This window comes from Motacilla alba, chromosome 18 (assembly GCF_015832195.1).
Source record: "Motacilla alba alba isolate MOTALB_02 chromosome 18, Motacilla_alba_V1.0_pri, whole genome shotgun sequence".
NCBI classification, from domain to species: Eukaryota; Metazoa; Chordata; class Aves; order Passeriformes; family Motacillidae; genus Motacilla; species Motacilla alba.
This window is the reverse complement of record NC_052033.1, coordinates 6472321-6492173: the sequence shown is the minus strand read 5'-3', so window position 1 is coordinate 6492173 and position 19853 is coordinate 6472321. Positions and strand designations below refer to the sequence as shown.

Below are 19853 nucleotides of genomic sequence, written 5' to 3'. Positions count from 1 at the left end.
TGATGCTGTTTCCCTGTGCATGGAAGCCACTAGGAAACAAGACTGCACAACAACTTGCAGATTTAGCCTGTAATTTTATGCTCCACAGTGAGACATACCGACAGTAATCTGGCAGAATGATAGCAACACATGTCATAGGAGCTCCAAATAAATATCCTGTCTCCTCTGTAGCAGCTTTATTGAAAGAGATCTGACATAACGGTGTTGTATCAGCAAAGCTACTAATCTCAGATACCAGAGATGTCAGTGCTAGGGCAGGGAACACTGCACTAATGGAGGTCATTCAGTATCCTCGAGAACTTGGACAACTTTGTCATTTTGGACTCTTCCTGCTAATGGCAGAATACACTGCTGCTGCTAAAAATGATTGTTGCAAAGCTCTTGTGCAGGTAACCTTCAGTGTCTGTTCAGAGGGGCTTGTTTATTTTCATGCCTTGCAAAACCAACAATGTTTCTAGGAAGCAAAAGCCATGCTCTGGGTTTTAGTGGTAAAAGCAGGAGCCTCGGAGGTATCACAATGTGTTTTTTTTGTTTTTTAAGATATTTAACCCTCTTCAGGAATACAGGATTGCTTTCCAGACTTTTTGTCTCCCCCTGCCAACAAGGAGCTGCCATGGAGGAGCTGCAGTGTTCTGGTAGGACCACAACAATGTTAGAGGCCAGGAAGAGAGACCATACATCTCTTTATGTGGTTTTTGAGTGGGAGAATTGCAGAAAGAGGTACAGTAGTTTAACTGAAATCAGAAGGATGCTGAGAGAATTTTGCTATTTTCATGTGTCACGAGATAGCACATAGGAAGAATCCATTTCCTTGGCAACAATCCTTGAGCCATAAGGTTGAACCTGTTTACTCAGGCACAGAGCCATTCTGTCAGATGGGCATTAATGCACCAATTGCAGAAAGCCTGTGTTGTATATGCATCAGGTGTGAGTGTCCCAGATAGGATTCCCAGCAAGGATTGTCCATATGGCTGTTCATTCTAATTTTATATTCCCTTGTACCATTACTAATCCAAGTATGGGTCTGATTATGTTTCAAAAATAGGGAACAGCTTTTTCCCCCTTTCGTAAGTCCTCTTGCCCACTTGCATAAGACAGATTGGAGTGATGGTTTTGGAGAAGTTTCTGGAAGACAAACTTTTCGCCCTGGCCTTAGCAGACCTCTTCCTTCTGCATTCAGAGAAAAGAGAGCTTTATAAATCTTTTCCCTTTTTAAGTAAAGTCCCTGTGGGCTCCATCCAAGTAAATCTTGGGCACCAAGCTGGATTTCACATGCACTGCAGAGTGGAAATCTGTGTTCAGTCACTCTCTGCATTACTTTGCAGGATGTTTTGCCTGGACTGCTATAAAACCTTGAGGTTTCAGGGTTCAGGAAAGAGCACAGCACTGGAGATTGTCACCCTAACTGCTCCCTCACAACCCCACCTGCCTTGCCTCTTGGTTTCCTCAGTGGACTCAGTCTATGTACATCAACAGTGCTGCTAGCATTGCTCTTGCTCTACCTTAGATATAGCTAGGGCACAACATCTTAGTTGGGTATTGTATTTCTTGTGTTTCATTTTCATATGAATTGAAGACATAAGGATCTGATATCTGAGGAATTTGCAGAGTGATGCCAGGTCATGATCTTACTTTGATAGCTGAAGCAACTGCACTGGCATCCAATTATTTAGTACAGAGCTTTGATAATCTAGTTTTCTTGCTCATTTGATGCAGCCTATTCCATACTAATGAAGCAGATACGAAAAAGTACCATCAAAATATTTTTTCCTACTATTGCTTTTGGAATTAGCTATTGTAAGTATTGGGGTAACCCACTGAAGCAGAACTGCAGAGCCAGCATATTTCGATTTTGGTTTAATATAAACTCCAAATAATGGATTATACTTCTTTTCTGGACCTGGCATATATCATTCTGATTGCCCCAGAGTGGGAAAATGCAATATATTTTTCAATTGTATACATTTTGATGAATGCTGATATTAGGCAGCTGCATTTGAAAATGCCCATCCTACCCAAATTCTTAGCTTGCTTTTACCTCTCTCTGTCTACATATATATGTTTTTTTCAGCTACTTCTAAAATGCGTCTGCCTCTTCCTGGCTGAACTGATTTGCGCTGTGTGTATGACTACAAGATGCACTTTAATGCAGTGTAATTTCCTGGGAAATTTTACATAGAAGAATTATGGCTCTACTTTGTTGGGACTCTTTAGTATCCTCTCCTACTGCCATTTTGAAATCTTTAAGAACTTCTCCTGCTGAGGACATGAAAGCAAGTGTTGAGATAAAAAAAAAATTGCATTTCAGACTGGATACTAACTATTTTCTGCTCATATATTTTTATTGTGAGTTGGGATTTGCCATTTTGCAAATGTTTGTACAGTGCGGTCTAGCACAACTAAGCCATGCACAGTTGGAGTTCTCTAGGCAATGTTATAAAAACTAAAATATGAGGACAATTTCATCTGCAGACTGTAAAGGGTGCACAGTGGAACAGTCCTTTCAGTGTAACACATCACTACTCAGTTAATGGAACAACATCAGTCCTGCAAGGAGAAATCTGCATCTATATGTGCCCCATCCCACTGGCATGGCTAAGGCAGCATATTGGTCCATCTGTCAGAACATTTCATTAAAGTACATTTAATTAACATAAGTTTTATTTTGTTTCTGCAATATACAGTCAGTTAAATAGTAAATACTGTTTTTGTAACTTGACAGAACAGTATGTAATGGTCTTTATCTTGTATCCCTTTTAGCCTGAATTTCATATCCTCTTCATAACTTTTAATGACAGCAACAATTTTTATTACACTGAGGGAGCTTTTCCCCGGGTAGTTGTGTTTTTCATAAATAATATGTGATTTAGAATTGAAACTGCAGCAAAAAGCTGTTAAATCCAGCATCTTCTGTAACTGTAAATTTACACTAAAAAAATTTGGCTCTAGTGAAAGAGATTGAAAGTGTCTTAAAAAGTAGACAGCCCCAAAATCTAAGTCAAATGATGCGCAAGATAACTGAGCTTTCTGTACCTCAGGGAGAGTTGCTCTAAATAGGAACATACCAAGCAAACCACAGGTGAAGGCAGAACATATGTGGTATACCAGCTCTTTGCTCTTACGGAGATCAGCTGAACGTTTGTCTTGCTGTGTGTCTGTGTGCCCTTTGAAAATATTTCCAATTGATAGTGACTTTACATTTTGAACACATATTTGCTCAAATTGCAATTTAAAGACAAAGAGAAGTGGTGACAAAGAGTAGCAAACATCAATCAAGACCTTTCTGCTCTTGGCTTTTCAGGACTTTGGAGAAGTCAGTTAGGCAACAAGTCTTACCAAAGCTTAGGCTTTTTGTTGCTACAACCTTCAGAATATTGATCAGAGAAACCTTTTCTTGTGTTCCTGCACTGTGCTCCCAGATGCTCTCACACTGTGAAAGAGCTGTATGTCAGAGACACCAGTTACAAACAAGTTTTTGCCAAGTTACCTCAGTGGCTGAAGAGGAGGAACAGGCATGGGTGCTCCAGAATTTGTGAGTTGAAATACATGAGAAAGTCTTTTGCCAAAAAATAGCTCACAAAAGGTTTAGAGTGAAATCGAGTGTTACACTGGTGCTGGCTAGGTTTGCTGACTTCTTGCAGTGCAGATTTGTGTGTGGAACAACCAAAAACAAATGTTTAGGTGACCTTAGCCAAGGCAGCAGGCTTGGACACCATATACCTATCCAATTCAAACTCAGAAAAGCCCTTTTCAACCTGTCTATTGGGTGTGCCAGTGAAAGTGGCCAATACCTATATATTATGATCCCTTGACCAAAAAGCAACTTAATATTAAATCAGGTGATGTTGCCAAAGGGAGCAATCCTGTAGCTGATTGGGACATTTGGACCAATTAACTTCCTAAAGCACCTTCTGAATCCCAAGAATTGGAGATTCTTGGTTCGTAACAGTGGATTTCTCTCTTACGTTTTCAGATAGCAATTGGCAAGAGAATGATCCTCCGAAATACAGTGTCACTCCCAATTACCCTGGTTACAGAAACTCGAGTTTTTGGTGTAATTACTCAGATAGTTGGGGTGGACTTTCCGGGGTTGACCAATATCCACAACAATTGCCAAAAGGATATTGGTTCATTTGTGGAGATAGGGCTTGAAAAGATATTCCATCATGCCTTGAAGGTGATCCATGTAGTATTGGACAACTTAGTGTACTAGCACCTAATGATAAGACAGTCATTAAGAAAAAAACTAGCGGAAGAAGATTTGTCCATCAATATGAAGAAAATTGTAACAGTGATTTTAGGCCCTGGAAAGCTGTGAAAAAAGTTTCAGCAGGTTTACTTCTACCCCAGCTTGCTTCTGCCATAGCACTGAAACAGTTAGATCGAGTTAGATGTTGGCTGAGTAAAACAAACCAATGCCATATCCACTGCAATCAGTGATATGCTGACAGACATCAGCAGTGTTACACATGCTACCCTTCAAAATAGAGCAGCAATTGGTTTTCTTTTACTGGCACATGGACACAGTTTTGAGGAATTTGAAGGATTGTGTTGTATGAATCTGTCTGACCATTCTGAATGCATCCACAAAAGCATACAAAAGCTGAAAGATCTAACAGCTCAAATTAAAGAAGACGGTGAATCATGGTTAGATGATTTGTTCAAAGGATGGAGCTTTACATCTTAGTTACGGGAACTTTGTAAAATACCTTAAATAAAGTAAAAGTACCTTATATAAGTAAAATGTAGAAGTACCTTATATAAGTAAAATATTTAAGTAAAATGTAAAGGACCTTATATAGTTCGGTGTGTGCAACAAATGATGGACAAAACTATCAAAGAAGTTTTTACCATACAAAAGAGAGATGTAGGAAATAAAACCACAGAAAGTTCTCAAGATCTTACAGAGATTGTGGACACAAGTATAGACATATATGAAGACTTTGAATTAAGAACTTGGAATGGATGAGACTTATTAGAACCATAGATAGTAACTACTGTCAGATTTGACTTATATCCTTTGAATAGACCAGATCTTTTATAGCATTAAAAATTGCTGTGGTGTAAGATAGTAATGCTTCAAGCAAGTAAGAGAGGTGCCTGAAACAAACAAAAAGAAATATGTATTGTAGTAGAGCTTTCTAATGCAAGGTAGTTAATAAGAAACAAAGTTAAGAGAGTTTCTTTGTGGTTGTACCAAGAGGGGGAAATGTGGGAAATAGTAAAGGTGAAAAGATTTCCAGAAAGCTGTAAAAGCAGGCCTTAGAAAAAGAAAGAACAAAAAAAACTTAGAACTAGCTGCAGCTGCAAAGTCTGAAAGTAGAAAAAGTTACAATAGTACAGTAAGCAAGGACATGAAACAATAGCTTGAGTTTTAGGCTTGGCTAAGATAGACCTTAAGACTGTAGAAAAATGTGCTTAGCAAGATAGTTGAATGTTTTAAGCTTAATAATGAAGTATTGTGTATTGTTAATAGAGAGCATACAAGCAAGCATTGTGTGAAGCAGGTGTATGTGTGCTTTTAGTGATTCCCTAGAACAATTGTTTGTAAGCTTTAGCGATACGCTATTGGCTAGAAAGTTTTTTAAATGCTCTGCAACAAATAAATCTTTGGTTGCTGCTGGCAAGATGTGAGCTATTGCAATCTTTCTGTTGTCTCACCCATGTAATAAGGCTGATGCTGCAATAAAGTCTCTAGGAACATAACCCAGCAGTCCCATTCTGTTTGTGAAAAACCACCAACACAGACAGAGAAGATGGAAAAAACCAAATTCGTGCCTCAGCACTGGAACCTGAGCCAGTGTTGGGGAAGCTGTGGGCTGTGCCTTTCTGGCCTGGTTTTGGGACTCAAAGCTTGTGGGCTGACATGAATCAGTGACAGACACAGATATTATTGGCTGTGGTTCACTCTGCCACTTCTTTGCATGCAAAGTGAAAGATCATTGCAAAACTCAGGAAAGGAAGGGCAGAAACTGCTTTTCAGTCAGACAACTTGGACTCAGGTATTGACTAAGCACTCCTTTTCTTGGCATTTTTATCCCATATTGACTTTATAGGTGGCACAGAAGCCACTGGTTGTCCTTTAAATCCTCATTTTCTACCTGAATTGTTAAGTTTTGTGATCAAGTCTTCCAAAGCAGAGTATATTTTACTGTGTGATGAACAGGGACAAAATTCTCCAAGATACATATACATAGCATGAGTTTATAGATTGAATAAAGAGCACCTAGGAATTTGAGTGACTCTTCTGTAGAAGATAGTACCCTGTTTAAAGTTCCTAAAGTTTAGCTAAATAAAGTCCTATGTTTTGCCCTAATTTTATAGTTTCTTTGATTATTTCTTTCTAGCTCAACAAAATTCACCAAAAATCCATGAAGGCTGGTGGGCTTATAAGGAGGTGGTCCAGGGAAGCTTTGTTCCTGGTAAGTGTAATTTTAAAATTTTAGATTTCCTTAAAAATTCTTTTTACTGGAATTAATATAGTTGGATTTGAAGAAGATATTTTGGGTTGATTTGTTTTCATTGCAAAGATTTTTAGTTGACAAGTACTCGACATCACATTATTGTGAAGCACAGAAAGGTTTCTGTTAATCCATCATCCAAAGACTGTGGCTGTTTTTCAGGGAAGAAATCACTTTAATAACATTCCTGGTTTCTCTTAGTAAAACCAACATGATGTTGCTTTGTAAGTGTGTGTGTTCTGTATGTAGAAAAGGGAAAGGGACTGAAAAGTGTTACTGTTAACTGGATTAAATAATTTATCTGTTGCAGCACTTCTAGGTAATAGTATTTCTTCAATTTTAGATTAGATTTTAGAGTAGATTAGGACAGGAACCCACTACATGCAATTGTCACTGATAATTGTTTAGTAAACAAGCTATGAGTAAAAAAAAATTAAATAACTGGGCTTCATTGAGATTTAGTAAATGATAAATAATGATGAAGCAGCTAAAAGGATTCTGTGCAGTATCTTTTCAGTGTGATTGAGACTAATATATATTAATTGATGTGTATTAGCTATAAGGTAAAGTAGTGCATCAAATTTTATCATGAATGCATCAAGAAAACTGCTATGTGATCCTTATTTTCTCATAATACTAGAAAATATTCCTTTGCTGTTGTGTGAGTGTTGCAATACGACACTAAATGAACGACACACACATGTTGAGATGTCTGAGGTAAAAAAAGGGCTGTTTATTTTTCAACTCTGACATTTATAGAATTTTAAAAGTGACCATGGATTGAAGGATGAAATTGCTACTTCTTTAACCACACTGGTTAAACTAACAGTCCATCAATTTTCTCCTCTTGTAGAAAGGAATGCAAAACAATCATTATTTACATGAAAAGTACGTGAGAAACTCCATCACAAAAATGTAAACATTAGAAGGTTTAGAAGAACTTAGAAGAACAGGGCAACATGTGAGCTATTCCTGAGGATCTGTAGATTTGACCTATCATCAGCTACTTTCACTGTTATGAGAACTGTTACAACCTGACAGTCATCTGAAATTCCCAAAATGCTGATTGCCTTGTTAAGAATTCTAGTGCAAGTGAGATTAAGTATTTCAGCCCACACATTTCTGGCACTGAAATGGTTGTGAAAATCTACAGGCCTGGAGCTTATTGATGTAGCATAAAGTAGCTTTTCAGATGTACTTGAGATTGGTTTGGGCTGTCAGACACACTCCAGTGTATTGTGCATGTTTAGTTCCTCATAGTGACAGCAGGGGAAGAAACCTGGAGAATATAATCACCTGATTTCAAGATATTTCTTCCTTCCTGAGTTGCATAACTCAGGTAGATGCCCAGCAGAAAATGAATGGAAAAAAATATTTGCTAAACAGGCTTAAACTTAAAGTTACTGAGAAAAATAATATAATTGTCAGAATGTGTAAGAGCTGTAATGAGGGATGTGGGACTCCAGGCGGCTTATTACATCCAAGATGTCACAGCAGTACAGGGTCGTGGGTAACAGAGCCTGTGCCTACAGCTGTCAGCTCTAGCTGCAGACAAGCCTGAAGACCCTTTAGTTTTGGTTACAATGCGTTATATACTTTGCTGAGCATCTTAATACTGAAGAAACAATCTTTATCTTAACTTTTACCTATAGCCTATCATAACTACTATAATTACCATACTCATGTTACTATTCTCCAATCACTATGTTACAGTTTAAGCTAGAAGTTGTTTTTCAGTTTTCTTGCAGTGGAAAATTCTGAGACCTTTTTTCTACTTGCAACATTGGCAGACTTGTTTGCCTGTGGTATCTTCCTTCTTGGTAAAAACATCTTCTTGTTTGAGGTGGGTTTATCCTTTGCTCTAAGCCATAAAAACCCCTTCTAACTAACATACCCTTTGCCTTCTCAGTTATCCAGTAAAACTGGATCAGCAATTCTTTTCTTCTATATCAAAACTTGCTTTCATTTCTATTCCTTCTTCAGATTCTACATTCAAAAATGTAGAATGCCAAGCATACATATCTGTGAGACTTTCTTGTCAAAGTTTCATCCTTCCCAACAAGAATGTAAAGAAACCTGTGATCAGTTCATGCTTGTGGTGTTCTAGTCTTAATACTGTGAGATATTTAGGCTTAGGTACATCCTTGGAATATGAATAAGGAAACAGTGATGACTCAGAAACTTCTGGGAAGGAAGACCTTTTAGAGTGGTGTGGAGGGACACCTCCTTTCTGAGGGAAACCTGAATTACCAATGTGTTGAATATCTGACTAACCCAGCACACATTCTCAAGAACTGGTCCAGAAAGTCAGTAATGAACAGCTCACTGAAGCAACCTTGAAGAAAGCAAGGGGAATTTGGGGTACCTTAATGCCGCTGGCTGGGCTACGGGGTGTACCCAGGAGCTGCATCAAAGCCGGATAGCATAGCTCTGAGGGGGGCTAGACAGCCCAAGCTCTGGCAGTGCCCCCAGCCTATGCCTTAGCGAGACTTTAGTGATTTCAGCTCAGTGATTATCAGCTCATGAGTGATTTCAGCTCTTTAGGCTTGCTAGGCTTGGCTGGGGCACGAAGCAGGCATTTGGAAGACCAGGAAAGAGAGGAGAGCACTGCATGAGGTTCCAAGACGATGTCTTTATTGGTCTTCTTCGTAGCTCTTCCATGGAGTGTCTCGAAGGGTCTCAGGGACAGCGGCTCCGATGAGCCAGGCAGAAACAGGGGTTTATATAGGGTTAGGGAGGATTGAGAATTGTCCAATGGTAAGGGTTAAAGGAAAGTGACCTATAGCCTTACAGAAAGATAAGCAAGGGTCCGAAAGCGGGAGAGAGGGGCTCCTTTTGTCCAGTCATCCTGACTCAGCATTCTGTCTTTGAACGCCAAGGCAGGTTCGCAGGGCCTGTGCCTGCTACAGTACCTTTCTTTCAAATTCAACTCTGCAACATGTCAGCCTCAGCAGAAGAGAAAAATCCCATGAGACTTTACAGTACAAACAACTAATTTTTTTTCTCCTAGATTTGGGAGCCTTTGAAAACCATATTTAAAGTATTTCAAGGCTGAATTTGTGGCTGTGCTCTCAGACTAACACATCACAAAGGATCTATTGGTGCATATTAAGTTTATCCATGTTGGTGGCAGTCCTGTATCAGATCTCATGTGAGATGCTAATTAGCACCTGAGAGGTGAGAGCTGCCAGGCAGACTGAGGAGCTGTTGCTGGAGCTGCTGATGTGCACTGAAGCAAACAGCTACAGCCATCTGCCAGGCTGTTTTCTTATCACAGCTGTTTGTCCTGACCCAGGGCTGGAAGTGAACACCCCCAAAGATATTAGAAAGGAGTGTTTGTCCAACAGCCTGTCACTGCAGTTCAGAACTGGCATCTCCACTAATAAGACTGACATGAATCCAGCTCTATAACTGCTTGGGGGAGCAGCCACAAATGCAGAGATTATTAATTAGGGGCAATATAATTGTAAAACACTCCAGAAGGAGTTGCTGGAGTTTGTCTGTCACAGCTTTAGCTGGGTAAATACTTTTCACCTACTTCAAAGCAAAGTCACTGTCTCTCTTTGAACTCTCACTTCTTCCATGGAGAGCTGTGTAAAAATGCGGTTAGGAGTGTATCACAATATGCCTGGGTTAGAATGTGCTATTCCTAAGTTTTTCTGCTCAGTCTGCTTTGGAAGCATTTAAGCTAAATCCTAAAAACGCACTGGATCTTGTGCAGATTTGCCATTGAGCAGTTCATAAAGTCAAGCCATATTTCATTACATCCCCCAAATTCAGACTCCCCATATTCTGGGATAGATTTTAGAAAAAAATAATTTAAATCCTTTTCTAATGTTCATCTGGACACAGGTCTTTTCCTGCTATAAGCCACTGAGCTGCAGTCAGTGATGTGTATCTCACAGAAGGGAAGGATGTAGGCAGAGATGAGGTACAAGACTCCTCACAGTGTCTTTCCCAAATTCGCTTCTTTCAGTGCTCCAAGAGAAGACAGCATTGAGAGCTGGCAGGTTCTCTCAGCACAGGAACTGTGGCTCAGGTCTGTCTTGGTGCCTAGCCTTGAAAGAGAGATGCAGAGTTCTCAAATGCAGGAGGGGAAGTTCATCAAGGCTGGATTTGTGTATCTGCTACTGGAGCAGAAACCACTCTCTATCTCTCACCTGTTCTACAAGCAAAGAATTGCTCTTATGATTTAAATCATGTAGGCAAACAAAGTAGAAAGTAAGTAGAACTTCAAAATGTTAATTGAATGCAAATTAGGTTCCAAATTAAACTTCAGGGAATGTTCAAAGATGAAGAAGGAATACTTTCCTTTATGCATGGTGATTTGCATAATAATAAAATAATTTATATTATTACAAACACTTACTACATAGACTTTTTCCACTGTGGAATATCAAAATAGTTCTTGATGGGTTAAAACACCTTTAAATAACGTTTTTCATGTCTTTTCTCTGGCTGTGACTATGAATATGTGGTGTCACTGAAGTGACGCAAGTAATTTCCAGGTGACTAAGACACTCATATTCCAAATTCATTGGTAACCTTGTTGCTTCTTCAAATAGATATGTATAACCTTTGATAATCTTTGTGATTGTATTGATTCTTTTCATACTGGTCCTGTTTTTTCATACCATTATGGAAGTGGGCTTTGGTAAGCATAAAATGTAAAGATTGTTAAATCTAATTTGTGATCACAGAGTGTACTTGGCAAACCTCCATCCTGTTGTGGAAACTCTGGACTGTGTGATAGTACAAGCATGTAAGTGTTTCATTCCCAGGGAAGACATTGTCTTTGAGCCCCCCTACTGAATTATACCAAATCTAAAGTTACTTTACAGGGTGCTAGTGCCTACCTCAGCCAACAGGAGGAAATCCATCAAATAATGAGTGAACCTTGCTGACGGAGCAAATGATGTTCTCCTTCCTTGTAATAAAAGCTGTAAATGAACTCTTAATTCCAGATGAAGATCTCCGTCCATCCACTAGGATTCATTATTGGCCACAGATCACCAGTCAAAGCCCTCCTTTTTCACTGAGGTTCTGAGATGAGAAATCCCCTGTTCATGGTTCCTTCACAACTTGTTTTACACTAAAAGGGAGAAGACTGCCAGAGTTCTGTGATGCTGTTCCTGCCTTTTGCAAGGATCCTATTGGTGGGATTATGCCCTAACCTTGACCAGCTGGCAACGCTGCACTGGCTCAAAACATGGGCACTGGTTGCGAAGCACTGAGAAACTGCCTCCAAGGAGGAAATGCTTGAATTTCATAACAGTATACAAGGGAGAAGTCTGAAACGATTGACAAGCTTGATCATGAGTGCCAAAACCTCATTTTAAACTTCTCACCATCCCCATGTGCTTTTGTTGTGGCCCACAGAGGCAGTTCTAGTGTCCCTAGTTTCTCCTGTCTGGGCTTAAAATTTCTTTTATTACAGCTTTGAGTTTTGTTTTAAAGTTAGAAATGTCTCTATGTATATGTTCAAAAATAACTTTTGATGGGCAGGTCACTGTAAAAACCATTAACTGTTTGTCCATGGCTTGAAACTGAGAGATGAAAAACTTCAAACCCACACACTTGGTAAACTTTCAGCTCTCAGTTTGTGCCACCCTGCAGTCACAGAGCTGTATCATACACTGAGATAGTGATCACTTAGTTTGGCTGCCTGAACAGCAAAAAACCAAACCTGATTCCTACTCCTGCGCTGCTCACTTTTCTAACTATAACATCTCTCCTGGTCTTATTTTGGAACTTCAGGAGGCTGCAGCATCACTCACCATCTGGTGCATTTTCCTTATCAGTGAAAACAGTGTTGCTGTCTGAGCTACAGCAGTACTTTAAACAGTCTGCACACACCCTTCAAAATCATGCAGTCTGCTGTTGCCTCTGAGGAATTAACCAGCCATATATAATTATTTATTTGAACAATAATAGCAGTTTTTCTTTTACATAGTGGTATTTTGGGACAGTTCATTTCTTCAGGGTGATAGAACATAGATACTGGAAATCATTCACTTACTGAGTTGAACTTAAGTTAGTATATAATATGTCAGCTTTGGTTGTCAGTTAAAGATTGCTTGAAGGAAATATATTTCATAACAGATATTTTCCTGGTTTCTCACTTCCTTTGGTGATTCTGCAAAAATTGACTCTTTACAAATCATGTAGCTAGAAAGGAGACTAGATTTTAAAAAATGTTTTATGTGGGAGTTAAATATAATACAACATGGACTTTTTCCCAGTTACAATACATGGTGGCACCATGATTTGGTTCCCACAGCCCCTATTCTCACTTGACCGAGGAGCTTGGTACTGGGGGATCACCCTTTACAGGTGTTTTTGTTACTGCCATGAAATTCAAAAATTTGCTGTCTTCAGGTCCTTCCCACACCTTTGAGCACGCATCGATGCAGTCCTTTCTAAAATGGGGCCTTTCAATAAAGTTCCTGTTTTACATATGGCCTGTAACTGCAGCCATTTTGCAAACAGATCTCTAAATGCTGTTTTTTCCCTCTAATTCAGTCCTTCCATGAAAGAAAAAAAAAAGTTTTAGGGGGCCAAAAAAGTGAACGAACTGCAGTAAAGCACTCTGAAAACCTAAAATTTTAAACCTTCACAAACTTGTGACTGAAACACAGTTCTTTGCTAATGTAGTCTCAGATCCCTTTTCTTTTAACAGCCTGATTATCTTTCTTAGCTGTGGCTTTTCCTCCTCAGTTACAATTGGTATCCATGAAAGGAAAATTGCATGCAGTACATGTACCCTGGCCTTTGCTTTGTTATCCTGATTTGACCAAATGATTCAAATTGTCTTCCTGCCTGTTCTTAGTCCCACCAGGCACTGCAAAGGTCAAGCTTTCCCTTGTTATAACCAACGCATGAAGTGCTAGGTTGGACCTTGCTGTGCCACCAGCTGTCCAGGGCCTGTCCTGCTGCACCCACAGGTTTCCCTGCCAGGACATGAGCAGTGTCCCTCTTCTGCTTCAGGAAAGTGCAAATAAGGAAAACCTTGAAGACAGTGACTTGCAGATCCTTGTCAATTATTGTCCCTCATACTTGCTGCTAGGTTAGATAACATTTTTGGTGTGGGAGTACTCCAGATACTTTCTAATGAAGTTGAAAATCCTCTTTCCCACTGTCCTGAAGCAGATGCTGTTTATCTTGCAGTGACACTAAATATGCGTTATAAGCACAAAGAACAATTAAGTACCAGGAATTTCTTGTACAACTGTAGCTACGAAAACCTGCATGAACATGGCTTCTAGCTGGGAAGAAGTTCAGGAGATTAATACCATTTGGGCAGTCATATACTCAGAGAGCAGTATCCAAAACATGTGCTGTCCTACAATACCGTGTGTTTACAATCTCTTGAAGTAAAAGTTTACAAACCTTGAAGTGAAAAGCTGGCAAGCCACCTGTGTGATCTTACAAGGGTTCATCTTTACATGATGGGCACATCGTCTTAAGCTTTTGCTTAAGAAAAGAAAGATCATCCCTGTGCGCTACCTTAGCTGGACAATCAAAAATTGGGGTTTGGGATAAAAAGGGTAGGACTAGTATTAGGAATCTTTATTTTCTTAGTTTCTTCAATGTCACCTAAAAGCAAGGGAAGGAATCCCAAGGATAAACACTGATGTATACAGGAAAGGGTTTAGGGGGTTATAGCTGGATGGTCTTTAAGGTCATTTCCAACCCAAAGCATTCTGTGATATTCTTGACAAGCTGAGTATAAAAGCATTTGGAACAATGGTCTGTGACTAAGTCATTAATAACTGAAAATTCATAACTATTTACTTGGAAGGATTATTCAGGAAACTTCTAATGGCCAGTAGCAAGGCTCCTGTATAATGCTGGATGTATGTGTTGATATATTCAAAAAGTTTTATTTTACCTTATGCTTTGACAGGCTAATCTTCACAGGGTATCTAAGGAGTTCTTGACACCCTTTGGCACTGGACATTTTAGTGGTAACCATGACTTAGAGGAGTAGAATTGAAGCACAAAGAAATCTGATAGAAGAATTAGTTGCTGCTGAGAGACTCAAGGACCTTTTTAAGTTAATAATTCAAGCTGAAAATGAGTAGGTATCTGCCACAGTTCCTTATGTAAGGAGGGGACTTGAAACTCTGGCTATTACCTTGTAGTAGTAGTTTTCTTGTGGGTGTGCACATGTTTTTCTACAAAACAGTAGCAATCATCACTTCCTACATAAAAACCCTCTTTATAGATTTTTCATGGTATAGTGTAAAAGAAGTTAGTGTTCTTTGGAGAAACAAGTCACTGAGAATAATAAGGAATAGTATTTTTCTGTGCTAATTAATGTTCTTCCCCAGTGGCATATAATTTGACTTAATCAGAGAAGGGTTACAGTGCTCCAGCTTGTGTTTGCTTAGGTACTTCTGCCATAAATCTCTGTGGCATGAGATAGAACTGGAAGGGATTGCAATATAACATGGAAACAGGGATAATGAGTGGCACTAAGATGTTGCCCCACTGCTACTCCTGTCATTATTCCACTTACAAAAATTACTCTTGTAAAATACCTCAATGAAGAATTTCAAGAGTAGTACAATTACAGTTGTAATTGTCAGGTAGGAATTCACCTTCTCTTTCACTGAGACTGTTCACATCAGGATATTTCACTGAGACTGTTCACATCAGGATATAGTGACTTCAAGAAGATGATTCCGATTACACTGGTGATGGACCCAGTACCAATGAGGACTTTATATAAACACAGTGTGCAGTTTTTTAATTTGCACATCTCATTAGTGCAATTTAGTGTAGAATTTGCCACATCATACAGAAGAAAATATGGTCACAACAGCTACACCCTCATCTATTGTTAAAATAAACTCTTGTGAAGTAAGAGCACACCACTGCTCTGTGCATGGTTACACAGAGTAACTCTGCCTGTTTGTTGTCACTGAAGCTTCACTGGTACTAACTAAAAACCTCTCTGTCAAATCCTGTCCCCTGCCTAATTAAGAAATAAAAAAGAAAAGTAAATTAGACTGTTACCTAGAGGTGGATACATCCTATGGTATGCAAGTACTTTCCTAATCGACAGCTATGATTCTACTTTTAAATATGGATTCACAGGGTTATTTGATCATAGCATCTCTTCAGTAACCTGCTAAGCTGAATTTATTTCTGAAAGTCCATGTATGTGTATGTGTAGGATTCTTCAGACTCCTCAAATAGAGAATTGCTGGAGACTTGATAGTCTAAAACCCCTCTATTCTACTTAATGAAAATTTCTTCCTATCAACACCTTTCTAAAAAGGTTACTTTTGAATTCACTGAACCATGAATGTATTGAACATAGTCAGGAGCAAAATTCACACTCACCCTTTATATCTGTCTGCCTAGAAGGACATGGAATTATTATTTGGATAAGTTTTACATGCTGTTACTTACACAGATTAAAATACAGATATTCTATACCATCACCCCATCATGGCATATCTGGGCACATACAGTTTATGGTCAGTGAAAAATTTATCCTCTCAGAATTCACCACAACATACAGTCACCTACTTAATGCATTTCCAGGTACCTGCTGCCCCTGTGAGCTGTAAATCACATTATTATGGTTAATGAATCTGCCCAAAAAAGGAACCTGCCTGAATCTTACTGATTTTTTTTTCTAGCACTGAAAATATTACTTAAAATTGTCACCTTTTACCTTTCTGGATAGAGACTGATTTTATATTAGAGCACTTGTTCATTTTATATTTATAAAACATACCAAAAAAAATGCATTAGTGTTTCTGCAGGGTTGCTGTTTCTCCTTGGGCCAGTGCCGCCAGGCTACCTCTTGCTCCAGGAGCGTCTCCTCCGTAGTGCCATCTGGTATCACCCTCGGCCCACCTTCCGCCCAATCCTGGATGTTGTAATACAAAAAACGCCTCACCAACGAATGAAGAGCAGGAGGGCTTCTTGCATGCTTAATCCAGAGAGGTTTATTGAGGGAAGAAATGGAGAGTAGCAGGGTCACAACCTTCTCTGAAAGGGAGCAGAGGCAAAAAGGCCCCAACCCTGGGAGGGATCTGGGTATATAAACACAAGGAAAGTAGGAGGGGTTTGAGGAGGAGTTAGGGCGGGGTAGCATAACATGAACCAATGGGGAAAGGAGGTGGGAGTGGTTCCAAACATGGGACCAATGGGGAACTGGGAACCAAAGAACCTTCCAGAACAGGGGAGTGGGGAGGGGGTGATTGACCTGAGGATTGACATGGGACCCTGCATTACACACATGTTGTCTCCCAAGGCATTCCCGAACCTTCTTCTCTCTGACCGCCTCCCACATGTTTCCAGACCAAGCAGTCACCCGACTTTATAGGCAGGACATAAACTCTGAAAATAACAGCATAACATCATAATGGGAAACCTGACAGGTCGTTAACTACAGCAGTGCAAATGGCGTGTCTGTAGTTCAGAAGTGCTTGTAGACAACAGCCTGGCCTGCAGCCTTTCAGATCCTGCAGCCTTTCAGAGCCTGTAAAACTGATAAAAAACCAGGGATGGAGCACAAAATAACCAGGTCATACTGGGAGTTGTTCACTTGACACCAGAGCATGTAGCAGACAGATGTTAGGAACCTTTTATGCCATCCTCTAATTTATTCTTCCTGTGTCTTTAATTTCTATGAGTTTATCATGAGGGTTTCAGTGAAGAATGAAGGTCTTTATTCAGAGAGATCATTTTACAAATATTAAATGAGATGCAGAATAAATAGAAAAATGGATAAGCTGAGTTCAAGACAGCAGTTGGAGGCTGGGAGAGAATCACACAGCCAGTTTAGATATGCCTGTGCCATCAGGCTGGTCTGCCTGGCATCCCTGTGCTGTTGATTAAAGAAGAAAAAAATGTTCCTGCAGATCCTTTGAATCAGCCCTGTGCTTTGGCTAAGTGACATGAAGCAGTGCAGCTGCCCCAGCAGAGAAGCAGCAAGATGGGCGCCAAGGGCCTGGCACCACTTGCACGGGCATTACCAGAGCTGCTACTGTATTAATCGAGCTGAGGAATCTTACAAATTATTATCAGCAATGACATTTTGGCACTATCTCATACTATAGCTTCAGAGGCAAGGCAGGAAGGAGGGTGGATGTGTCCAGGCCAAGGAACAGCCCCATTCCACAGCCACTTGTTGTAGTTCAAAATGAAACACAAAGGCTGAAAGCACTTGCAGTAAAACAATGACATTTCAATCGATAGGTGAAGAGATCAGATTTTTCCTCCTTGCTTATAAAATTGGTCAAGTTAGGTTTAGTTGAGTCTCTGAAATCCAGGCATCATGTGGTTTCTACACTAGAATAATTAGGATACAAGTCTGGCTGAAGTAGTTGCTACAAAACAAGAGCTACTGCCAGTTTAGAAAATCCTGGGTTATTACTTTTGTCTGAAAATAGGTCACACTGGAAACAGTGGGATTTGCTTGTTGAGACAAATGCTACAGCCCTTGAATAAAGGCCACCAGAAGCTGATTCTTTAAAAAAAACCCTAAAAATCAGTATTTACAAGATTGTGTTCCCTTTACAATGCTTTCATTTAAAACCATCTCTTTCAAGTTTTTTAGCTGCAGTGAAATTATTTATTTCCACAGCTGTGCAGTGAGCCTTCATCTCTTTTGTCCTAGAGTGTTCACACTGCAATTCCATTAATAATGTGCTTTTTGAGGAAATCACGATTTAATACTGTATCTTTTCCTTCTCATAGAGGAGAGGGGCTGAATAGGAGGACTAAACCTGTGCTCTGGCATCATGCTGGTGTTACCACAGCAGTAACAGGTACAGGATGAACGGGAGGCTCAGCTCTGAGAGGAGTTGCTTCTCCAAATCTCAGTCAGGTGCCATTAAAGACATATCAGGATGCAGCTGGGAGTGATAGCTAATTCCCAGCTTTAGTCCTAGTTTAGAACTGTGGGATTTAGCTGTTCTGTATGACTCAGAATATAGTGTATGACATAGGAGAGAACATCTCAGATTATGGAGTCACCTCTTCTGTATTTCCGAACTGGGCAACACAGGTCATTGCTGCAGAATTCCCTTTTATGAGTGCATGTCAGGCATTTCCCTGGAGGGAGTTCAGATTCCATTTTGCTTTTCCTATCCTGCAGTTGGGCATATTCAAATGGCTGTTTTTCCTTCAGATTAGGCTTTCCTAAAGTAAAGAACAAATTAGACTATGGCTGAAACACTTATATTGCATGACCTTGGCAGGCTTTATTATCCACACACTGACATCTTCAGAGTTACTTAATATTTTAATGTGCATTTAAAATTGGTTAACAGGAGTATAAATGAAACTAATAGCGAAACTTGTCTCTTGAGGTTTTATTGCTCATTGTAATTTTATGTTTATGGGCTCGCTGCTTTGTGACAGGACTTGTGTTGGTTTAGTTTTAGAGAGTGCAATAGGGAGGAGGTGGTGGCTCACCCAGAGCCTGGTGAAATGGATGCAAGTCCTGCCATTTAACTGTCTCGGGGCAATGGTCACATCATTCTCACTTCCAAAGGCTTGGATTTACTTTCCCAGTTAAGAACATTGTCCAGAGAAAATTCATATTTAGATAGAATTTTAAATACTTTTTCCCAACTTCTTTTACATGATTCTTCATGCAACTCCTGTGCCTCGTTTAGGAAAAAAAGAGTAACCAAGGGGGGAGGGGGGGGGGGGGAAGATGAAAATTACATATTTGTTGAGCTGTGACATAAGAGTTGTGTGTTGAAGCAGCTGCTCCTCTTGACCTTAACAAGCACCTTTTTCCCATGAGAAAGTGCATACCAAAGATCATCTGCAGCCATAAAAACCTATGTGAAAATGCTTCAATTAAGCAGTCCAGAACACTGGGACTGTGGAGACTGTGTGGAATGTGTGACAGTGTCCAAGATAAAAGAGCAAGAAGCATCTGCTCTGCCATTTCTTTGCATGATTGGTTAGTCTCCTACTCGCTATGGCTGCACAGTTAGATCCTAAATTTGTTCACTGAAAAAATATATAAATACTGGTGTGTACATAATAAAGTGATTCTGTTGACCTAAAGCAAGGTCTGTGTTTTTTCCAGTCGCTACACTTTGTGTAGAGATATGACTCAAATCCTACACCTCTCAGGGAAACCCAAATGGAATTCTGGAAAGGCTGGAGGAAAAGTACTGATTAAAGTAGCAAAATTTATTTGAATTAAAAGACATGAAGCTCTTCTATTCGCAGGTTTGTCTGCCTTACCATTATTTGTCCTTTGTTGCTGATTCTGTAACTACTCTTTTCACAGCCTTCTCTCAATTAATACATTAATAAATTACATCTGGACAGGCTCAGATATTTGCTTAAGGAAGTAATCACTATAGAAAATGACTCAGAAGGTCTTCCAGCTTGTTACAAGTCATG

At 39.7% G+C, this 19853-nt stretch overlaps 1 protein-coding gene across 4 annotated transcripts in view; it reads left to right on the top strand.

Annotated features, from left to right (window-relative positions):
* CA10 (carbonic anhydrase 10) overlaps window positions 1-19853 on the top strand; it is a 222536-nt gene that overhangs the window by 34364 nt on the left and 168319 nt on the right. For 3 of the 4 annotated variants that reach the window (XM_038157543.1, XM_038157544.1, XM_038157545.1), the window contains exon 3: window positions 6348-6422. In XM_038157543.1, coding sequence (XP_038013471.1) covers window positions 6348-6422 — 75 coding nt within the window. Of the gene's footprint in view, window positions 1-6347; window positions 6423-8186; window positions 8305-19853 lie in introns of those variants that run through there. The other variant, XM_038157546.1, reaches the window with a different exon arrangement.